Genomic DNA, 19,702 nt, shown 5'->3' on the forward strand with positions numbered 1-19,702 from the left:
CCCCGCAACAAGCTCCGCGCCGCCCGCCCCCTACCCGAGCCCCCCGTGGCCACTGCGGGGAGCCCGAGCCGTCGGCGCGGGAGTTGTCGGCGCTGCGGCGCCCCCGCCCCGCCGTCTGCCGAGGAGGCCCCGGCGAATGGGGCCGCGTGGGCCCCGGAGCGGCGCCGCCGGGCGGCGGGGGGCTACAGGGGCTCCCTAGCTGCTCCGTTAACCCCTCGGCTGCCGCCGTCGGAGGGGGCTGGGAAGTCGCCTGGGCGCACACGTGCCGCCTCCGTCGGGGCCGCGGAGCTGCGGGGAAGATGCGGGCAGCTGTTGGCGCCGCCTCGGGGGGCTCCGCCTCGCCCCAGCCCCCGGAGCTCTGACACCGCCCCCGCCCCGCCGCCTCCCTCCCCGGGAGGGGCGCGGACGCTCGCCCCCAGCCCCGAGTCTCTGCCGCCGCGAGGGGGCCGCCTTTGGAGCTGTGTAATCCGCTTCTTCTTCTTTTTTTTTTTTTTAATTTTTGGTTGGTGACAGCGGTTCTGGGCCCCGCTACCCCTCGCCCGATTTCCCCCCTGTCCCGGTTCCGGGAGATGTGCCGGGCAGGGGTCGTGGGTTCGCGGAGCCGCAGGAGAGACGCGCAAGGCCGACCCCGGAGCAGCGCTGGACAGGTGAGTGTCTAAGGACCCCGGGCGAGGGAGACGCCGTACCTGGGCCAGGTGTGGGGGCCGAGGTAGGGAGGATGGGAGCCCGGGCCAGGAAGGGGGAGGGGATGCTGGAACCGCGGGTCACAGCACCTGAGCGCGAGGGGGATGGAGGGCGGCCTGCACCTCACCCCACCGGTGAGGGGGCCGGGAGGGGCAGCCCCCGTGGACTGTCGGGGGTGTGCGGATGCGCGGCCGCGGGGTGCCCGTGGGGGGAGGGAGCCGCGAGTGTGCCCGCGCGTGGCTGCGTGTGCCCGCGCGCGCGCCAGCCTTTGTGGGGAAGCGGCGCGGCAGTGCCTGCGTGTCCCCGGTGCGTGTGCGCGCGGGTGCTTGGCGCCCTGTTTGTGTAGGTGTCTGGGTGTGAGCGGAGAGGGTGCGTGTGCGCGCCGCGCGCCGGCCCCAGCCCCCGGAGGAGCCGTGTCGGGGGCTGGCACCCCACGAAGCCGGGCTGGGGGTTGTTTTTCTCTGGGAGGCAGAGGCGCGGGGGATGGGGAGGGGTCTGACTGGGTGTCTGGCCGGCCGTAGCCGTCGACAGCATCTTCCCTCCGCGGTACCGGGTTAAGCCTGGGAAGCTGTTGGGGTTCGTCCACCCGGATTCGGGCTTTGAGGGCCAGCCCTCCCACTCTCCCAGGTGTTCGCCGAGGAGAGCTTGGGGTTTCAATTGTCATCTTTCCATCTGTCTGGGACGGGAGTCCGTGCCAGAAGAGCCTGGGCAGCGCTGTGTGTGTGCTCCCGCCGTGGCCAAAAAGTGGCCCCACAGGCGCACCGCCCCCGCCCGCACACAGCCCTCACACGCATCCCTGGCCCTAACCTTCCAGTCTCGGTCAGCGCCCAGCCCCATCCCTGCCCGGCCCCTCGCTGGACCTTCCTCGCGGTCCGCTCCTCCCTCCCCCTCCCCCGCCCCCCGCGCGCGCACAGTCATGGCAGCCGAGTGGGTGTCCCTCCGTCGCAGCCTTGAGACAGGGCCCCCTTTCCTCCTGGTTCCTGCAGGACCCGGGGCCTGGGTTCCTCTGCCCACATCCACACATGTGGTGAGCTGGGGGAGCAGGGGGAGGGGTTCAAGATGGCTGCCAAGATGGCTGGTTGCCTTTCCGCCTCTCTTTCTCTGCCTCTCTCTCCCTCTCTCGGCTTGCCCTGTTCTCTTCGCTGCTGCAGGAGTCACCGATGAGAGGGGTTTGCACAGTCTGGGAGACAGATACGGAGGACACCTGAGAGCAGATGTCTGCTCAGGGCTGGTGGATCTCAGTTCTGCTTGGGGAGAGGCGGGTGATCCCTGCTCCCGTCTCCAAGCACCCAAGGGCCGGGGCGGGAACCTGTAACCTGACCCCAGACCCCAACTCCCCCTCCCCAAGGCCTAACGGCCTGGGAGCTGCCCCCAGGCCCGCCCCTCCACCTGGTCTCCTAGGCCTGGCACCCTGAATGGGTCATCAGGGTGTCCCACGCAGGGTCCCCGTCTCTCATTCTCTCCATCTGCCTGATGGCCAGGGGCTGAGCACTCCCCGCCGGTGGGTCAGGCCCTGGCTGTGGGGGCAGGTGGCGTCTCCTTCCTCCCCATTCCCCCACCCCCAAATTCTAATGCCGGTTTTATTACTTAAAAGTAGGATGAAAACAGGGAGAATGAGAGAAGGAATACAACCTTCATTATCATATCGAGAAAATTATCCGTGATTTTCCTAACTAGTAATTTGCCTGCCATGCTGTTCAGAACTGACTTGCCCATTAATTACAGAGATGAAAAATCATCTGGAAAGCGGAAAAGGGAACTAATTCGATCCCTGGCTGGCAGCAAGGGCCCCCGTGCACCAAGCCACATACGTGTGTGCTCACATGTGAGTGCCCGGCCTTCCAATGGCATTGCCACCTTCTTCCTCCTCTCTCTCAGGGAACTCCCTCGGGGCCTCAGCTCACCCCATGCTTGTCACTCCTGCTCTCCATGGGATGCCCACCCCAACCCCCTCTCCTGGGGAGCTGGCCGATCCATGCTGATTGCTGCCCTTGGGCGTGGAGAGGATGCCCAGGGTTGAGGGAGGGCAGGGAACTGGGGACCAGCCGCACCTGGGCGCCGTGGGGCCTGCAGGGAGGAGGTGGAAGGCAGGAGACTCGAAGCCTGGTTTCTATTCCCAGCCTGCCCTTCTCCTGGGAGGTGGGCCATAGGGGAGGAGCCGGGGGGCCCCTGGCCCCTCTGGAGTCTGTTTGCATCAAGCAGTCTGGTCCTGGCTCGGGCACCACCGCATGTGGGGGGCTGACAGGAGAGAGCATGGTGCTTCAGCCCCAGCCTGGGCATCAGGGGGTAGGGGTGCCAAGCCCAGGAGGCTGTGCTGCCTGGCCCCAGAGGGGGTGCCCCTGATGGAGAACAGGAGGAGCAGTCTCCCCCCGCTGTCCCCGTCCCAGCCCCTGTTGGCCACAGGGAGCTGAAGTTGTCAGTCACTGCCCTCTCCTATCTCTCCAGCCAGACCCAGACGTGTGACCAAGGACACACAGAAGGCTCTGATTTCTGTGTGGGCTCCTCTCAAGGATTCAATTTCCAGACGCCAGACAGTTCCCCTCCTCCAGACCCTCCAGGGAGGTGAGGAGGGGGGTGATGCTCCTGAGATGGGGGTTCCCTGGGTCTGGAACTGTACCTGACTGCACCAGCACCCCTCCCAGCCCTGGGCTCAGCCACCCTGATGAAAGAGGGAGCGGGGTCCCAGATGGCAGGGGAGCTGCAGAACAGAGGCCTGGGAGCGGGTCCCACCGTCCTGAGAGTCCAGGCTGCTGTGACCTGTGGGTACCTGTGCTGTGATTAGGATGGTAACCTGGATGAGCCTGTGTGTGGCCACGTGTCCAACAGGCTGGTCCTGTGTTCATAAGGGTCTCCTGGGTGCTGGTATTGTTAGTTTTGCGGAGGGGATGTGTGTGTGTTTCCACGTGTCAGGAGCTGTCTGCGTCTTGTGTGCACCTGCTGTGTGCGCATGTGTGGCTCCTGGGAGCAAGGCTGAGCAGACCTTCATGAAACCTGTGGATGTTTGCCAAGTGTCTTTTCCACTCGGCACTGTGCTGGGGGCGCCAGGGGGACAGTACCCCAGTCCTGTCCTCAGGGAGCTCACAGTCTAAGTGACACGAGCAATTTCAGTCAAGGGGCTCCTATCATAGGAGTTGGGAAGAAGGCATATATCTCCCCATCCAGAGCCGCCGGAGCCCCAGCTGGGGTGGGGCAGCCCATTCATCTTGGCACGCCAAGCATGGGGTGTCCCAGGGTCCAGACCTTCATGATCTTCCCAGTCACCCCTTCCACCTCGCCCCCTCTCTCCTCACTGCTCCTAAGCACGCAGTTTGACCACAGGCCCTTTGCACTGGCGGCTCCTTCGCCCGGGCCCCTCCCCCTGACTCGTACAAAGCTTTTGCTCCCTCACCCAGTGATGAGGGATGTCCCCTCCTCAGTAACCTTTATTTACCCCATGCAACCTGTTTAAAATTTCAGCCTCCCACCCGCCTCCTGACTTTCCCTAGCAAGGATGACTTTTCGCACATTCTGTAATTTACTCATTTATTGTGCCTGTTTGTTTATTGTATGTCTTCCCCGACCAGGACATGAGCTCTTGGGGAGTTTGTTCCCTGGTTTGCTTTTGGATGCCAGGTGCCTAGACTCAGGCCGGGCCCATAGTAGGCGCTTGAGAACTCTTAGCTAAGTGAATGGAGGCGGGGAGCCTCTCAAAGGACGGAGACCCCAAGGGACTCTCCCTCCCCAGCTTTGCACATTGAGGGGTCCCTATGAACCCTGGTCCTCTTAGGGGAGCCGGGGCTACCCACCAGGGGCCAGACCAGGCCAGCTCGGCAGCTGTCCTATGCACACACTTGTAAGGCAGCTCCCTGAGAGGGCCTCATGGGTACCCCAGTGGGTGAAGGTGTCCCTCTGGGCAGGCGTGGGGCAGTGTGCATATAGGGTTTAGAGCCCAGAGGGTTACGTGGGGGCCTCCACCCTTGCTGGGGGTAGGAATGTCACGGTCAAGGCCTGAGCAGCTTTGATCCAGGGAGACACTGACTCAGACTCTCATAGGATGATGGGAACCGCCCCCCCACCCTTGTTTCAGATCCGAGGAAATCAGCCAAGCAAAAGCCCCCCGCCCCACCTCAGCTCAGCTCAGCACTCAGTCATGTCTGACTCTTCACAACCATGGACTGTAGCCTGCCAGGCTCCTCTGTCCATGGGATTTTGCAGGCAGGGATACTGGAGGGGGTTGTCAGGCCCTCCTCCAGGGGATCTTCCTGACCCAGGAATCGAACCGCGTCTCTTGCATCTCCTGCACAGGCAGCCTGGTTCTTTACTACTGCGCCACCCCCTCCCACACCATCCTCCCCCAAATCCAAAATTTGGGGAAGATAAAAATTGCAATAATTAGATGCTCAGGCTAAAAATACCCTTGATCCCCCTCTCCCCAAAACTATAAATAGCCAGGGCTTTGCCCTCTGAGGCTAAAAATACCAGGCAGACCGGGAAGCCAGGTGGGTGCTCCTATCTGGTGTCAGGGAGGTGAGGCAGACAGGCGAGGGGCCCAGGGCAGGGTCTCCCAGCCGTGGCGTTCCTGACATTGGGGCTGTGTCATTCATTCTTTGGGAGGAGGCCTGGACTTTTCAGCATCCTTTGCCTCTACCCTCTAGATACCAGGAGCAATCCCCCCACCCCTGAGTTATGACACCTAAATAGGCCTCCAGATTTTGCCGAACAGCCTGGGGCAGGTAGGGCAAAATCATGGGCCCTCCCAGGTGAGTACCACTGCTCTAGATCAAGGGTCTGGAGACTCCCTCTGTGAAGACCCAGACAGCAAGTGTTGGAGACATTGGCGGGCTTACCAGCCCTGTTGCATAAACTTCCTCCGCCTCTTCTTCTTAATCCTTTGAAAGCGGCCAAGCTCATTGGCTGAGGGCAGTGCCCAGTCCATAGGTGGTCAACTCCCACCCTGGCAGACCCACCCACCCTTTTTTGCCCCTGGTGATGGAGGTCAGGGTGCCCTTGCATGCACCCTCATCAACAGAGGGGCGAGTCTGGTGGTGTTTGTCCCTTTCACCTCCCTGCCCACAGCCCCTGCCATTCCCCTGTGCCCACTCTCTGACTTTTTTTAGTGTTCTTTATGTCTGGCTCATTCACAGCTGTCTCTCCACACCTCGATCAGTGCCTCACACATAGTAGGTGCCCTAAAAGAGACGTGTAGGGACTTCCCTTGTGGTCCAGTGGTTAAGATTCAGGCTTTCACTGCCTTGTTCCCAGATTCGATCCCTGGTCAGGGAAACTACGGTCTCACAGGCTGTGCAAGTGTGGCAAATAAATAAGATAAAAGAGTCATGTAGAATTGCTAAATATTATTTCTAAGCCCCACAACCACCATTGTGAGACTTTCGTCCCATTTCCCCAGGGAAGAGACAGAAGGCAGAGGAGGGACTGTGGTGGGGGCAGGGGGAGTTGCATCATCACACAGCCTAAAGTGGGCACAGCTGGGATTTAAACCTAGGACCCTGAGACCTGGGGCCTCTTCCCTGTTGCCCCGCTGAGCACCATCTCCCCCGCCCTCTGGTCTCTGCCCCTTCACTGCCAGCTTGGTGGTAGCAGAGGGCCCCAGAGCCGTCTTCCATGTCTTCTGCCACAGGCCCTGGCTCCCGTGACCATTTTCAGCACTGCTCTGCAGTACCTGGGGGTTTCCCAGGTGGCTCAGCAGTAAAGAATCCGCCTGCATTGCAGGAGACCAGGGTTCGATCCCCGGGTTGGGAAGATGCCTTGGAGGAGGGCATGGCAACCCACTCCAGGATTCTGACCTGGAGAATTCCAGGAACAGAGGAGCCTGGTGGGCTACAGTCCATGGGGTCACAAAGACTTAGGCACAGCTGAGTGACTAGATAGCAGCTACGGGACCTGGAATATATGTGAGGCTTGTGACTGGTCAGGGAGCACCTGGGGGTGGAAATGGGTCTCGGACCGCTGTGGTTCCAACCCGCTGTGGAGAGGAGCATCGGAGAGGTGGCCAGATGGCCTGTAAGGGAGAGCTTCCTGGCGGAGGGGGCTTCCCAGCCGAGGCCTGGAAGGGAAGGAGGGATAAAGTGGAGGGGAGTCAGGAAGAGTTGGTGAAAGGAAGGGACCCGCCCTGAGGTCAGAAAGAAGTGGGCAGCTCAGACAGGAAAAGGAAAGACATTCCCTGGGAGACAGGACGCAAGTCCTGGGGGCTGAAGGACTGTTTGGATTTGTGTTTCTACTTGTGCACAGGGCTGAGGAGGCCTGGGAAGGGGTCAAGGCCCACGAAACAGGGTTAGAATGTTTAGTATGGGCTCCTTCTGGCCGCTTTGTAGGTGGGAACTGTGGAGGGCCAGGCAGAAAGGGAGCCCAGGCCAGGGGGGAGGTGGAGGCGAGGCCAGTGTGGGTCAGAGGGCACCACAGCTGTCAACATGAAGGCTTGGGTGGGGGCTTTGAGATCTTAGAGAGGGACCCGTGCCGGGCTTTCAAGACAGAGTTGACGTGATTCAGTGGGTGACCAATTGGAAGGCAGAAGGAAAGGAGAGGGGCGGGGAAACTGCAGGCTTCTGGTTCAGACAGCAGGGTGGACCTAGAGAAACGAAGAGGGTGGGGGCGGGGAGCACCTTCTGCTCTCATCATCACCCCCCCCCACACACAGAGTCTCATCTCCGCTCGCCCGCCCGAGTCAGGGCACGTCTTGTCCCCACTCCGTCTCAGGGTGGGCCTTCCCTGGTGGTCCAGTGGCTAGGACTCCACACTCCCAATGCTGGAGGCCTGGGTTCGATCCCTGGTCAGGGAACTAGACCTCATATGCCACAACTCAACGTTCATATCCTCAACTAGAGATCCCACGTGTCGCGACTAAGACCTGGCCTAGCCAAATAAATAAATATTTTAAAAATGAAGCTCCACCGCTCCCAGCTCACTGCCACAGGCCTGCTCGCTCTGCCCGCTGCATCTGCCCTCACCCCTTCCCACTCTTCCCTATCTCTGGACCAGAGCCATGCTCTAGCACACTCCTGCCTCAGAGCTTTTGCGTGCACTCTTCCCATGGCCTGGATGCTCTTTCTCCAGTGCCTCGGCAGCTCACCTCCTGTGACCTTTGCTAAATTGTTACCTACTTAGCCAGGTGTTCCCTCACCCCATCATGTTTGCATTGACACATAATCCCCACCCCACCCCCATTCTTTCTCTGCTACGAGCCTGTTTTCCTCCAAAGCACTTGTGACCAGGTGGGAACTAGGTAACTACCCCCTGACTGGACGACCTCTTCCAAGGGTCTGTTTCATCTTTGTTCATTAAACGAATTAATGAGAACGCTCTCCTCACCAGAACTGGGCATGCAACAGAGAGCCAGGCCAACCCATGATGGAATGTTCCCTGATGGGATAGATAGACGTTCAGCCGCAGAGCCCAAGTCCAATTAGGGGAGCAAAGTGTGGAGGCCCAGTCTACCGCTAGTGTGGGTTCCAGTGCAGTCCTAGGGGCAGAGCCTTTTGGAGGAAGAGAGCACAGAGGGCAGGAGTCCTCTGGGTATGTGGGTGAGAGATGTGGGGGGTGAGGAAAGAATAGGCCAGAGCAGAGAAGGTGATGAAAATACCAGGAAATCCAGGCCTGAAATGCCAAGTCGCAGCCTCTGAGGCAATAGGGAGCCATGGAGTGTTGTAGGCAGGCAGTGATGTGGAGTTTTCATTTTGCCAAGAGCACTCTGGGTGCAGGATGGAGATCAGAAGGGGTGGAAATGACAGATAGATGTGGAGGAGACCAGGGAGGAGGCATCCATGGAGAAGGGGAGGCTTTGAATGGTCCCACCCCTGCCACTCGGCTGCCAGAGTGACCTTTTAAAATTTATAGGCAGACAGACCCCACCCTGTGGCGCCGACATCTAGTGGCAGAGAGATAATAAGCAAATAAGTAAAACGCATGGAGAAGGCGATGGCTCCCCACTCCAGCACTCCTGCCTGGAGAATCTCATGGACGGAGGAGCCTGGTGCACTGCAGTCCATGGGGTCACTAAGAGTTGGACACGACTGAGCGACTTCACTTTCACTTTTCACTTTCATGTATTGGAGAAGGAAATGGCAACCTACTCCAGTGTTCTTGCCTGGAGAATCCAGGGACGGCGGAGCCTGGTGGGCTGCTTAGTCCAGTCTATGGGGTTGCACAGAGTCGGACACGACTGAAGCGACTTAGCAGCAGCAGCAGCATGGCAGGCATGATAGGGATGAGTGCCGGGGAGAGCAGGATGCAGGAGTGTTGGGGCGAGCAGGACCTCCCAGAGCTGGCAGCGTCTGGGTAAAGGCCTGAAGAAGGCAAGGGAGGAGCTTTGCAGGTCTCTGGGGAGGGGAGCCTGTGCAAAGGCCCTGGGAGGGTACTGTGCCTGGTGTTAGTGAGTGAGGAGGAAAAGGTGGAAGGAGGTGAGGGTAGGGACGGGATGGGGCCGAGTGCACAGGGCCTTGTGGGCCGAAAAAGGACTTTGACCTTTGCTCCAAGTGTGGTGGGAGCCACGGAGGGTTCTGAGCTGGAGAGGGACAGTGTGGCGACTCAGGTGCTCACCGGCGCCCTCTGGCAGCTGTAGGGGGAATAGGCTGGGCCGTGAGGGTAGAGAGCAGGAGAGAACGGAGGAGGCGGCAGGGCTGGACCAGGAAGGGGACCAAGGCCCGAGGAGAGAGTGAGCAGATGCTGAAGGAGGAGACGCAGGAGCCGCTGCGGGGATGGGAGGAGGAGAGGTTCTTGAGCACCTCGGAGGACTCAGGGTGCTCTCTGCTGAGATGTTGGAAGATGAGGGGGTGGAGCTAAGGGTTTAGTGGGGACCCTGGCCTGACCCCACCCCCAGAGCCCACAGCCCCCTTCCTGAAGGAGGTTATGTGCCAGACACACTCTGGCACTTGCTCCACCTCTCTGACGGCAGTCTGTCAGTCCCAGAGTTGGGATGGGGAGATGCGCTCAGAGAGGCCAGGAGTCTGGCCTGAGAGCCAAGTCCCTGGCCTTAGCCCAGGGCCTGCCGCGTACCCACTCGGCCATGCCTGAGGGTTCCCTGGAGGAGGCGGGCTGGTGGAGCTGGGCTTTCTGGCTACTGGGATTGGGGAGGACTCAAGGCTGCTGAGGAGGGAGCAAGAGCACCTTGTTCTTGCTCAAGACTTTTTCTTAGGGGCCCAGAATCCTGCTGGTGGTATCCCAACCCCCCCCACCCCAGGCATTCAGACTCCCACCCACTTGAGCACAGAGGGTTGCCATGGCAACCACACTCTAGGGCAAGCTCATGGCACCCCCTCTCCACTAGCAGCCGGTTCTCCTCCTGTTGCCCTCCCCTGCCCCATCCCAGGGCACCTGAGGACAGAGCCTGGGCCGTATCACCTGCCCCCAGGACGCCCCTGCTTTTGCCCCTTGACTTGAGACTGACGTGGGGCTCAGGCAAAAACAGAGGCAGGTATGGGGTCAGTGGGCAGCCTGTACGACCTAGGGGTCTAACACACCTGGGGCCCAGTCTCCCTTCTCAACGTGAGGGTGGCGAGCCCTGTTTCCCATGGGTTAAATTGGGAAACTCAAGTTTCCCAAACACTCAAGTTCCCTGAGGCTCGAAGTGGGGACAGACACAGGTGTGGGCTCACCTGACCCCTGTGGGCATGTCCACTTCGGAGGCTGCTCAGGCCTACAGAAGCAGTGGGGGCCCAGACGAGGGGCCTCTTGAGGGCCCCCAGGTCTCCCCAGCTCACTGTGATCAGCCTGGGGTTCCAAGCCCCCTTGCCACTCGGGTGTCCTTGGGATCTCACTTTCCTCTCCTATAAAATGTGGGTATGTACCCCCCCATCCTTACTAAGTCCTTATGAGGATTATATGAAATACAGGCATACAGTGCTCAGAATGGGGCACGGCGCTGTCAGCCGCTGCCCCTGGCCATCGTGGGTGGTTCTGGCAAATGGGAGGTCCCAGCCGACCCCCCACACCCCCGTAGCAGAAAGGTTTTCCAGAAGTCGTGAGGCTCAAGGCCCATCTCCCATCTCTGCCTACATACCACTACCCCTCCTGCCCTGTCTGCCCTGACCCCCTGTGTGAGTTCACTGGGGCTGCTGTTAAAGCCAGGCTGGGCAGCTTAAACAGAAATGTATTGTCTCCCAGTTATAGATACCAGAAGCCCAAGATGGAAGCATTGGGTTGATTGCTTCCAGGGGCACAGAGAAAGAACCTCTGCCCCAGCTTCTGGAGGTTGGCCAGCAACCCTTAGCTAGAAGGCGCGTCACACCAATCTCTGCCTCGTCTTCACGTGGTGTTCTCCTTGGGTGTGTGTGGGTCTGTGTCCATCTCCTTTTTATAAGGACAGCAGTCTGATTGGATCAGGGTCCACCCTACTGGGGCTTCCTAGGTGGCTCAGTGGTAAACAATCCACCTGCCAAAGCAGGAAAAGCAAGAGATGAGGGTTTAGCCCTGGTCTGGGAAATGGCAACCCGCTCTAGCATTCTTGCCTGGGAAATTCCATGGACAGAGGAATCTGGCATGCTGCAGCCCATGGGGTCGCAAAGAGTCAGACATGGCTGAGCACACACACACACACACACACACACACACACACACACACCCCACCCTAATGATCTCACTCATTTTAACTTGATTACATCTTTATCTCCAAATAAGGTTCCATTCTGAGGTGCCGGGGGATAGGGCGCCAGCGTATCTTTTCTTGGAGGAATACAGTTCCATCCAGCCCAAGGCCTCAGGGCTGGTCAGGCCTGGATCTCCCAGGCAGTTCCCACCTCACCACTTCTGACCTCACTTCCTCACTTCAGTGAGCACCAGGTGCCAGGAGAAACTCCCCAGGGCCGAGTGCGTGTGCAGTCAGGCCAGGAAGAGAGGGGACAGAACTGCCGTGTCCAGCTCCCCCAGCTCCAACCCCGAGCTGGGGACAGCTCTGGGGATGCCTGGGGCTTTGTGGGGGAACTGCTCCAGGAATGGGGGTTCCAGGAGCAGCAGCAGCCCATGGGGAACACTTTCTGTGCCCCTGAGGCAATGGTACCCAGCCCGTGTGGGTCAGGCTTGGCGCCTAGGTCACAGGGCAGATGCCCCATCCAGCCGTCCCTACCACCATTCCTGTGTTCATTTGGTAAATATTTGTTTGTGGACCTGTTATACATCTGAGCTTCCTTGATAGCTCAGTGGTAAAGAGTCCACCTACCAATGCAGGAGATGTGGGTTCGATCCCTGGTCCAGGAAGATCCCCTGGAGAAGGAAATGGCAACCCGCTCCAGAATTCTTGCCTGGAGAATCCCATGGACAGAGAAGCCTGGCAGGCTGCAGTCCATGGGGTCACAAAGAGTCGTAGACAACTGAGCAACTGAACAACAGCTAGTACTGCACATCTGAGTGCCAGGGGACGGCCTCGGCAGCCTCCCTTCTTGGGGGCAGGGGAGGAGTACGAAGGGCATCCACCAGTGGACCAGTCAAGTCACGTGGCGGTGGCATGACCGTGGGGCGGGGGCGACAGCGCAGCAAGGGACACCGTGTGCTCACCGCACACCAGGCAGGGCCCTGCGTGCTCCCCGGGTGTGAATTCCCTGGCCGTGGGAGGTTACGGGGCGGTGTGGGTGGGCCAGGCGGGCACTGGCTGCCAGCGGCTGTGGTGCAGGGTGGTGGAGGCCCCCTCGCATCTCTGAGGCGGGGCATGAGCTGAGATCTAAGGGCGCAGGCCAGGACTGCATGGCCAGAGCAGCGGGGAAGGGGCAGGAGCCGGGCGTGTGTGGTCTCACAGGATGTGAAGTGGGAGCCCTGGCAAGGATTTAAGCAGGGGCACAGTGTGTTGAGATTCTTTTTTTTCTTTTGGCTGCGCCACATAACTTGTGAGATCCTGGTTCCCCAACCAGGGATTGAACTCGGGCCACGGCAGTGAAAGCACCAAGTCCTAACCACTGGACCACCAGGGAGGTCCCAAGATTGTCTTTAAGAAGTCCCCTCTGTGGAAGAGACTTATGGACGTGGGGGCGGGAGGGGTGGAAGGAGAGGGTGGAGGGTGGGATGAATGAAGACAGGAGCATAGAAACGTATACACTGCTGTATGTAAACTGGACAGCCAGTGGGGATTCGCTGTATGACTCAGGGGGCTCAGGTCAGCGCTCCATGACAACCTAGAGGGGTGGGACGGCGCGGGAGGTGGGAGGGAAGCTGAAGAGGGAGGGGATGTATGTGTACCTATGGCTGATCCGTGTTGATGTCTGGCAGAAACCAACACAGTATTATAAAGCAATTATCTTTCAATTAAAAATAAATAAATTGAAAGAAAAGGTTCTCTCTGTGGAAACAGCCCAAGTATCCATCAGTGATGAATGGATAGGAAATTCCCTGGTCATCCAGTGGTTAGGACTTCACACTTTCACTGCTTAGGTGTTATTAGCTGCTCAGTCTTGTCCAACTGTTCGCCATCCTATGGACTGTAACCCACCAGGCTCCTCTGTCCATGGGATTTTCCAGGCAAGAGTACTGGAGTGGGGTGCCATTGCCTTCTCTGATATACAGACTACTCTGTTAAAATAGATAACCAATAAGGACCTGACTCAGACGGTAAAGCGTCTGCCTACAATGTGGGAGACCCAGGTTTGATCCCTGGGTCAGGAAGATCCTCTGGAGAAGGAAATGGCAACCCACCCCAGTACTCTTGCCTGGAAAATCCCATGGACGGAGGAGCCTGGTAGGCTACAGTCCATGGGGTCACACAGAGTCAGACACAACTGAGCGACTTCACTCTCTTCACTCAATAAGGACCTACTATATAGCACAGGAAACTCTATCAGTACTCTGTAGCGGTGTATACACGAAAAGAATCTTTTTAAAAAGTGGATATATGTATATGTTAATGGATTCACTTTGCTGTATACCCAAAACTAACATAACCTTGTAAATCAACTATATTCCAATTAAAAAAAATTTTCATCCAAATGGATGAAGAAATGTGGTCCATTCATACAGTGGAATATTACTCAGCCAGAAAGAGGAACTCAACTGGCACACTTTTCCACATGGGTGAACCTCAGAAACATCTTGCTGAGTGAAAGAAACCACACACAAAAGGCCACTGATTATCTGATTCCACGTGTGTGCAATGCTCAAAACAGGCAGATCCATAGACACAGAAAGCAGATGAGTGGTTGCCAGGACCTGAGGGGAGCGGGGAGACAGAGTTCTTGATTAGCAGGTACCAAGTTTCTGGTGGCTCAGATGGGAAAGAATCGGCCTGCAGTGCAGGAGACCCAGTTTCCATCCCTGAGTCAGAAAGATCCCCTGGAGAAGGGAATGGCAGCCCACTCCAGTATTCTTGCCTGGAGAATCCCACGGACAGAGGAGCCTGGTGGGCTACAGTCTGTGAGGTCACAAAGAGAGTCGGAAACAACTGAGCGACTAACACACACACGTTTCTCTTCGGGGCGATAGACAAGTTTTGGAAATAGATAGAGACGCTGGTGGCACAGCATTGAGAATGTAATTAATGCCACTGAATTATATACTTGAACATGGTTAAAATCCCAAGTTTTACATCATATATATATATATATATATATATATATATATATATATATATATATATATATATATGGGGCTTCCCTAGTAAAGAACCTGCTTGCCAAGGCAGGAGATGTGAGTTCGATTCCTGGGTGGGGAAGATCCCCTGGAGAAGGCAATGGCAGCCCACTCCAGTATTCTTGCCTGGAGAATCCCATGGACAGAGGAGCCTGGTGGGCTACAGTCCGTGTAGTCGCAAAGAGTCGGACACAACTTAGCAACTAAACAACGGTGTGTGTGTGTGTGTGTGTGTGAGATACCACAATCTTTTAAAAAGCCCCTCTGGCTGCCAGGGGAGCCTGGGATGTGGGAGTGGAGGTGCTGGGGGGCAGCGGGGAAGGGATCAGGGCTCTTTGGTGACGATGGGGATGCCCAGGTCTGGAGGACAGATGCTGGGCTGCTCTGGAGGTGCAGACCCTGGGCTTACTCCTGCTGGCTGTGGGGGTGAGGGAAGGGGGAAGTCCCAGATTTTGACTGCTAGGATTCCAACCCAAGGCTCTGGGAGGATGGTGCCAGGGGGGACCATGCCCTGAAACGGGGAATTTGGTCGGGTCTGGTGAGGCTCAAGGTGCGTTGGAGATCCAGACAGAAGTGTAGCTGTGAGGAGAGAAACGAGGCTGGGACTCAGAGGCTGCAGTTGTCCCAGGTACACATGGTGTCTAAAGCCATGAGGCCGGTGGAATCCCTGAGCAGGGTGTGAACAGGGAAGAGGGCTGGGGTCCTGGGGTTCTGGGGAGCAGGGCCAGCCTGGAGAAAGAGAAGAGCCAGCTCCTTCATGGATGTTTCCTGGGTCCTGACCCTCCTTACTCTGGGACAGCATCCTCTGACGGGCCTTGCTGGCTTACTGTGTATGTAGGCTGTGGTCCTTACGAGAACCCTGCAGAAACAAGGTGTCAGGGAACTAGGGGTGGTGGGTGGTGGGGGGTCCCACTCAGGGCCTTGAGGCATGAAATGACAGAGTTGAACCCCAGACCCATGTTGGCCGGCTGCACCGAGAGCCTGGCATCCGGCGGCCTCTTCGGCATTAACCAGACGTTAACCGGTTTAACTCCCTAAGGGAGCCAGAGGGAGAATGCTAACCAGTTACACTCCCTAGGGGAGAGTCAGGGAGGGGAGCATCCAGCAGCCTAGCGCCAGTTCCCCGCTCCACCCCAAGTCTGGAAGGTAGAAGATGCGGGTGGGAATGAGGTGATGCCCCTCCCCCACCCCAGCCCCAGACCACGCAAAATTGTAGAATGCTGCAAAATGCAAGGAAACCATCCAAGGCCACATCTGGACAGGGTTGGGGGATGAGAGAGATGTTTGTGGGCTGAGGAAGTAGAGGGGAGAGTTTGCTGCAGGCTGGGAGCTGGGGAGGGTCCTGGGGGTCGGGGTGGGGAGCTGCGCCGGGAAATTACTTTCCATTTCTCATGAGAGGAGACAGGCCTGGAGGGACGTCCTGCCCCATGAGTGAGCAACCCAAATCTTTATTCCCTGAGAAGCTGTGCTGAGTCCCTGCCCTCAACTGGCTCATGGTCTAGTGGGGAAGGCTGACAATAGACCTGCTTATACAAGAAGGTGATTTCAGGGCCTTCCCTGGTAGTCCAGTGGTTAAGACTCTGGGCTCCCAATGCAGGGGGCCCAGGTTCTATCCCTGGTCAGGGAACTAGAGCCCACATGCTGAAACTAAGTTAGTGCAGCCAGATAAATAATTTCTTTAAAAAAGCAAAATGCTTAAAAGAAAAAAGAAGGTGATTTCAGGTGCTGTGAATTAAACATGGGGCTAGGGACTCCCCTGGCGGTTCAGGGGTTAAGACTGCGCTTCCACTGCAGGAGTCAAGGGTTCGGTCCCTGGTCAGGGAACTAAGATCTCACAAGCTGCACAGTGTGACCAAAATAAATTAAAATAAAAACAGGGCTAAAGGATGGCAAGCGAGGGTACAGGTGTGGTGGGGGCGGTCAGGGTAGGTTGCTCTGCTGGGGTGACCTTGAGGTTGAACCCTGAATGATGAGAAGCTGCAGCACGCGATGGGGCTGCTGGGAGAGTGTTCCAGGCAGAGGGGCAGCCCAGGCAAGGGCTCAGGCCGGAAGGAAGCTGGAGCTTCTAGGACTGGGAGGAGGGTTGCACTGGAGAACGTGGTGACACCAGGTCACCAGCAGCCTCTGGGTCCTGGTGAGGAACGGAGACCCCAGGGGAGAGCAGAGGGGGAGGTTGATGCTCAAATTTACATAATTGAATGATGGCCTTAGCACTGAGTGGAGGCAGCGAGGCTGGGAAGAGGAGGAGGCCAGGACAAGCCTCTGGGGGCTGCAGGGTGGTGGCTTGGGCCTGGTGGTGTCCCTGGGGAGTGGGCAGATTGACAGGGTACTTTGGAGGGAGGCACAGCCCGTGGGACTTGCTGGTGGAGCTTATGAAGGGGAGGGGAGCAGAGGAGTTGGTAATTGAGGAGGATTCCTAGGTTCGGGTTCTGAGACTGATTCAGCGTGGAGAAGGGAATGGCAACCTACTCCAGTATTCTTGCCTGGGAAATCCCATGGACAGAGGAGCCTGGCAGGCTGTAGTCCATGGGGTCGCAAAAGAGTTGGACATGACCGAGCAACTGAACAACAGCTGTTCAACAAACACTCAGGCCTGTTGTGGAAGCAGGACCAAAACAATGCAATGATCCCTGCCTGTGGAGGGGCACATCCATTAGAGAAGAGAAACAGATACATTTGAACCAAGGTCTGAAGGAGGCCAGGGAGCAGAGGAAGAGGCCATGTGAATAACTGGCAGGCAGAAGATTCACCCAGAGGAAGGGACAAGTGCCGAGGCCCTGGGGCAGGGTCTGGGCTGCTTGAAGAAGAGCAGGAGGCACGAGTGGGGTCAGGGAGCTTACTGGGCTGGTCGATAGGCTTTCAATTGTAGGGGGAAAAGGACCAGTCGTCAGGGCTCTTTTGTGATATTCCAAACTGTAAATAAGAGGCTTGGAAAGTATGAGCTTGTCCCTGGTGGTGAGACCATAGGACAGACGGCGGGGAGGGGGGGAGGGGTTGCAAGTAGAGGACAGACCAAGGGTTTGCACACTAGAAGTGAAGCGAAAGTCACTCAGTCATGTCCCACTCTTTGCGATCCCGTGGACTCTGCAGTCCGTGGAATTCTCCAGGCCAGAATACTGGAGTGGGTAGCCTTTCCCTTCTCCAGCGGATCTTCCCAAGCCAGGGATCAAATGCAGGTCTCCCGCATTGCAGGCGGATTCTTTACCAACTGAGCTATCAGGGAATGAGAGCCGGTTAAAACATGGGGTGCTGGAACTTGCCTGGTGGCCTAGTGATTAATAATCAGCCTTGCAATGCAGGGGGTGCAGATTCGATCCCTGGCCGGGGAACTAAGATCCCATATGCCACAAAGCAACTATACCCACGCTGCACAACTACTGAGCTGGTGAACCACAACCAAGAATGCAACCAAATAAATAAAAGAGAAGCTGTTTTTAAAAAAAGAAACATGGGTGCTGACCCTCCTCAGAGAAGGTACATGTCTAGCAAGTTCCTGTCCAGGCTGGTGCCCCTGGGCCAGAGTCATACTTGAAGAACCGGCTTGTAGATGAAGCAAAGGACCAAGCATGGAGATCTGGGTGTCCCATCTTGGGAGTATCCCAGGGGAGACAGAAGCAGTGAGAAGAGGAGAGGCTGGGAGGGAGAAAATGTGGTCAGAACCCGGCTCTGTGCCCTCGAAGCCGCTGTGCCCGGGAAGGACAGACTGGGGAAGGGGAGGGCTAGCCTGGAAGGACACACAACTCCCACCCCTCCTCCAGCTTCCCCAGCCCCCCTAAGGGGCTGCACCCACCCCCACCCCGCCTGCCTGTCTCCAGCTCACCCTGAGGGTCCCCCCGAGAGGAAAGAGGGGACTTAGTTGTCCCTGGTCCCTGATCTGTGGCGCCAGCCAGCTGGATTCTAATTAGCTTCCAGAGCCAGAGAGACAGGAAGCCAAGGGGCTGGGGGTGGGGCCCTGGACTCCTGCCCAAGCCCGGGAGGCTGCAGGCCGGGGCCAAGACGCCTGGGTCCCCCACCCTGGACGCCGTGCTGGATGACAAAGCTGGGGTAGGGGAGACGAACTGGAAGGGTCTCGATTTTAAGAGGCTTCCAGAGGGTCTGGGACCTGCCCTGGTGCAGGTGGGCCCTTCTTAGCTGGTACTGCCTGAAGAATTACCCCAGCCACCTGGGGAAGGGGGTGCTGGCAGACCCCAGGAGGTGCTTCTGGGAGATCCAAGGCGCCCAAATGGGTGGGTCCACCTGTTGGGGTGGGGTGGGGGTGCAGCGTGAGCCAGAGGCCTTGGAGGGGTCAGCCTCTGGCCCAGGGGTGCTGCTTCTGTCAGATACGGCCAGCTTGGTCCGCCCCTCTCGGGGCAGCAGGCTAGAGGCCCTCGGGCACCTGCAGAAAGAGAGGAGACCTGCCCTCCTCCTCGGCCCGCCCTGCCCCCCACCTCACTCTCCCTGTCCTCCACAGGCTGGTGGACCAGGCCGTGGTGCCCACCTGGTGATGCGGGCCAAGGCCCCCTGCACAGCCCACTGAGCCGAGAACGCACCGCTGGCCGCCGCCATGGCCCGCCTGGCCGCCGCGCTCTGGAGTCTCTGCGTCACAGCCATCCTTGTCACCTCAGCCACCCAAGGTAGGTGTTGAGGGGGCCGAGGCAGGGGAGGGGCATGAAACCCCGAAATACCCCCGACCAGGGCTCCCCTGGTGGCTCAGCAGCAAAGAACCTGCCTGCCAATGCAGGAGACCTGGGTTCAATCCCTGGGTTGCGAAGATTCCCCTGGAGGAGGGCATGGGAACCCACTTTTTGCCTGGAGAATCCCATAGACAGGGGAGCCTGGTAGGCTACGCTCCGGAGGGTTGCAGAAGAGTCAACCACCACAACCTCCTGATCCCTTGTTAAGAGAATCAGGCCCCCACCCAGCCTCAGTCTGGCAGACCCAGAGCAGAGAAATACTTGGTGATCACACACCCTGATTCAAGGGGTCCCCGAATCAGCCCCTCACCCCAAACCCAGAGCTCCAGGGCTCATCCCACCAGGGGTCCTAGGGCCTGGGATTTGGGCTGTGGCTTCCAGGACCGGGACAGGCCTTCCTGGTGAGGCTCTTCATCTCCTGTGTGTGTGTCTCTCTCTGTGATTACATCTCCGAGGCTCTCGCTGGGAAGAAGGCTTAATTAAAGCATGCCCGCTGACGTTTATTTAAAAACAACTAATTATCCGGCTCGGCCCTATGCCGGCCCCGGGATCCTGCACACGCCACAATTAGTGCCCGGAGCCTGCCCGCCCACCCTCACCCGATTACTCAATTACTGTCCCCATGGTGGGCCCAGGCAGGGGCAAGGGCAGCGCGGGATGAGAGGCAGAGAGAGGAGGCCCGCCAGCCTCACCCTCGCCCTAGGGGTGCACCCTGCCCCGCCCTTCCCAGCCCCGTCTGGAGGCCGCTGGTGGTAGGCCCTGCTCCCCAGTGCTCCCTCTCACAGAGAGCCTCAAAGGTGGAGGGG

General features: G+C 58.2%; 1 protein-coding gene and 2 non-coding genes across 7 annotated transcripts in view; all 3 read left to right on the top strand.

Moving 5' to 3' along the window:
- Positions 308-19,702, top strand: part of ADGRL1 (adhesion G protein-coupled receptor L1) — a 49,829-nt gene continuing 30,434 nt past the window's right edge. For 2 of the 5 annotated variants that reach the window (XM_018051187.1, XM_018051189.1), the window contains exons 1-2: positions 308-647; positions 18,674-18,836. In XM_018051187.1, the coding sequence (XP_017906676.1) occupies positions 18,767-18,836 (70 nt within the window). In that variant the 5' untranslated portion in view covers positions 308-647; positions 18,674-18,766. Of the gene's footprint in view, positions 648-1,588; positions 1,712-18,194; positions 18,268-18,673; positions 18,837-19,702 lie in introns of those variants that run through there. The other 3 variants (XM_018051190.1, XM_018051188.1, XM_013965080.2) reach the window with 3 other exon arrangements.
- TRNAG-CCC lies at positions 7,387-7,459 on the top strand. Its single transcript has one exon. It is a non-coding gene; the product is annotated as a tRNA-Gly (tRNA).
- Positions 15,778-15,850, top strand: TRNAG-CCC. The gene has a single exon. It is a non-coding gene; the product is annotated as a tRNA-Gly (tRNA).

This window comes from Capra hircus, chromosome 7, assembly GCF_001704415.2.
Source record: "Capra hircus breed San Clemente chromosome 7, ASM170441v1, whole genome shotgun sequence".
Lineage (NCBI taxonomy): Eukaryota > Metazoa > Chordata > Mammalia > Artiodactyla > Bovidae > Capra > Capra hircus.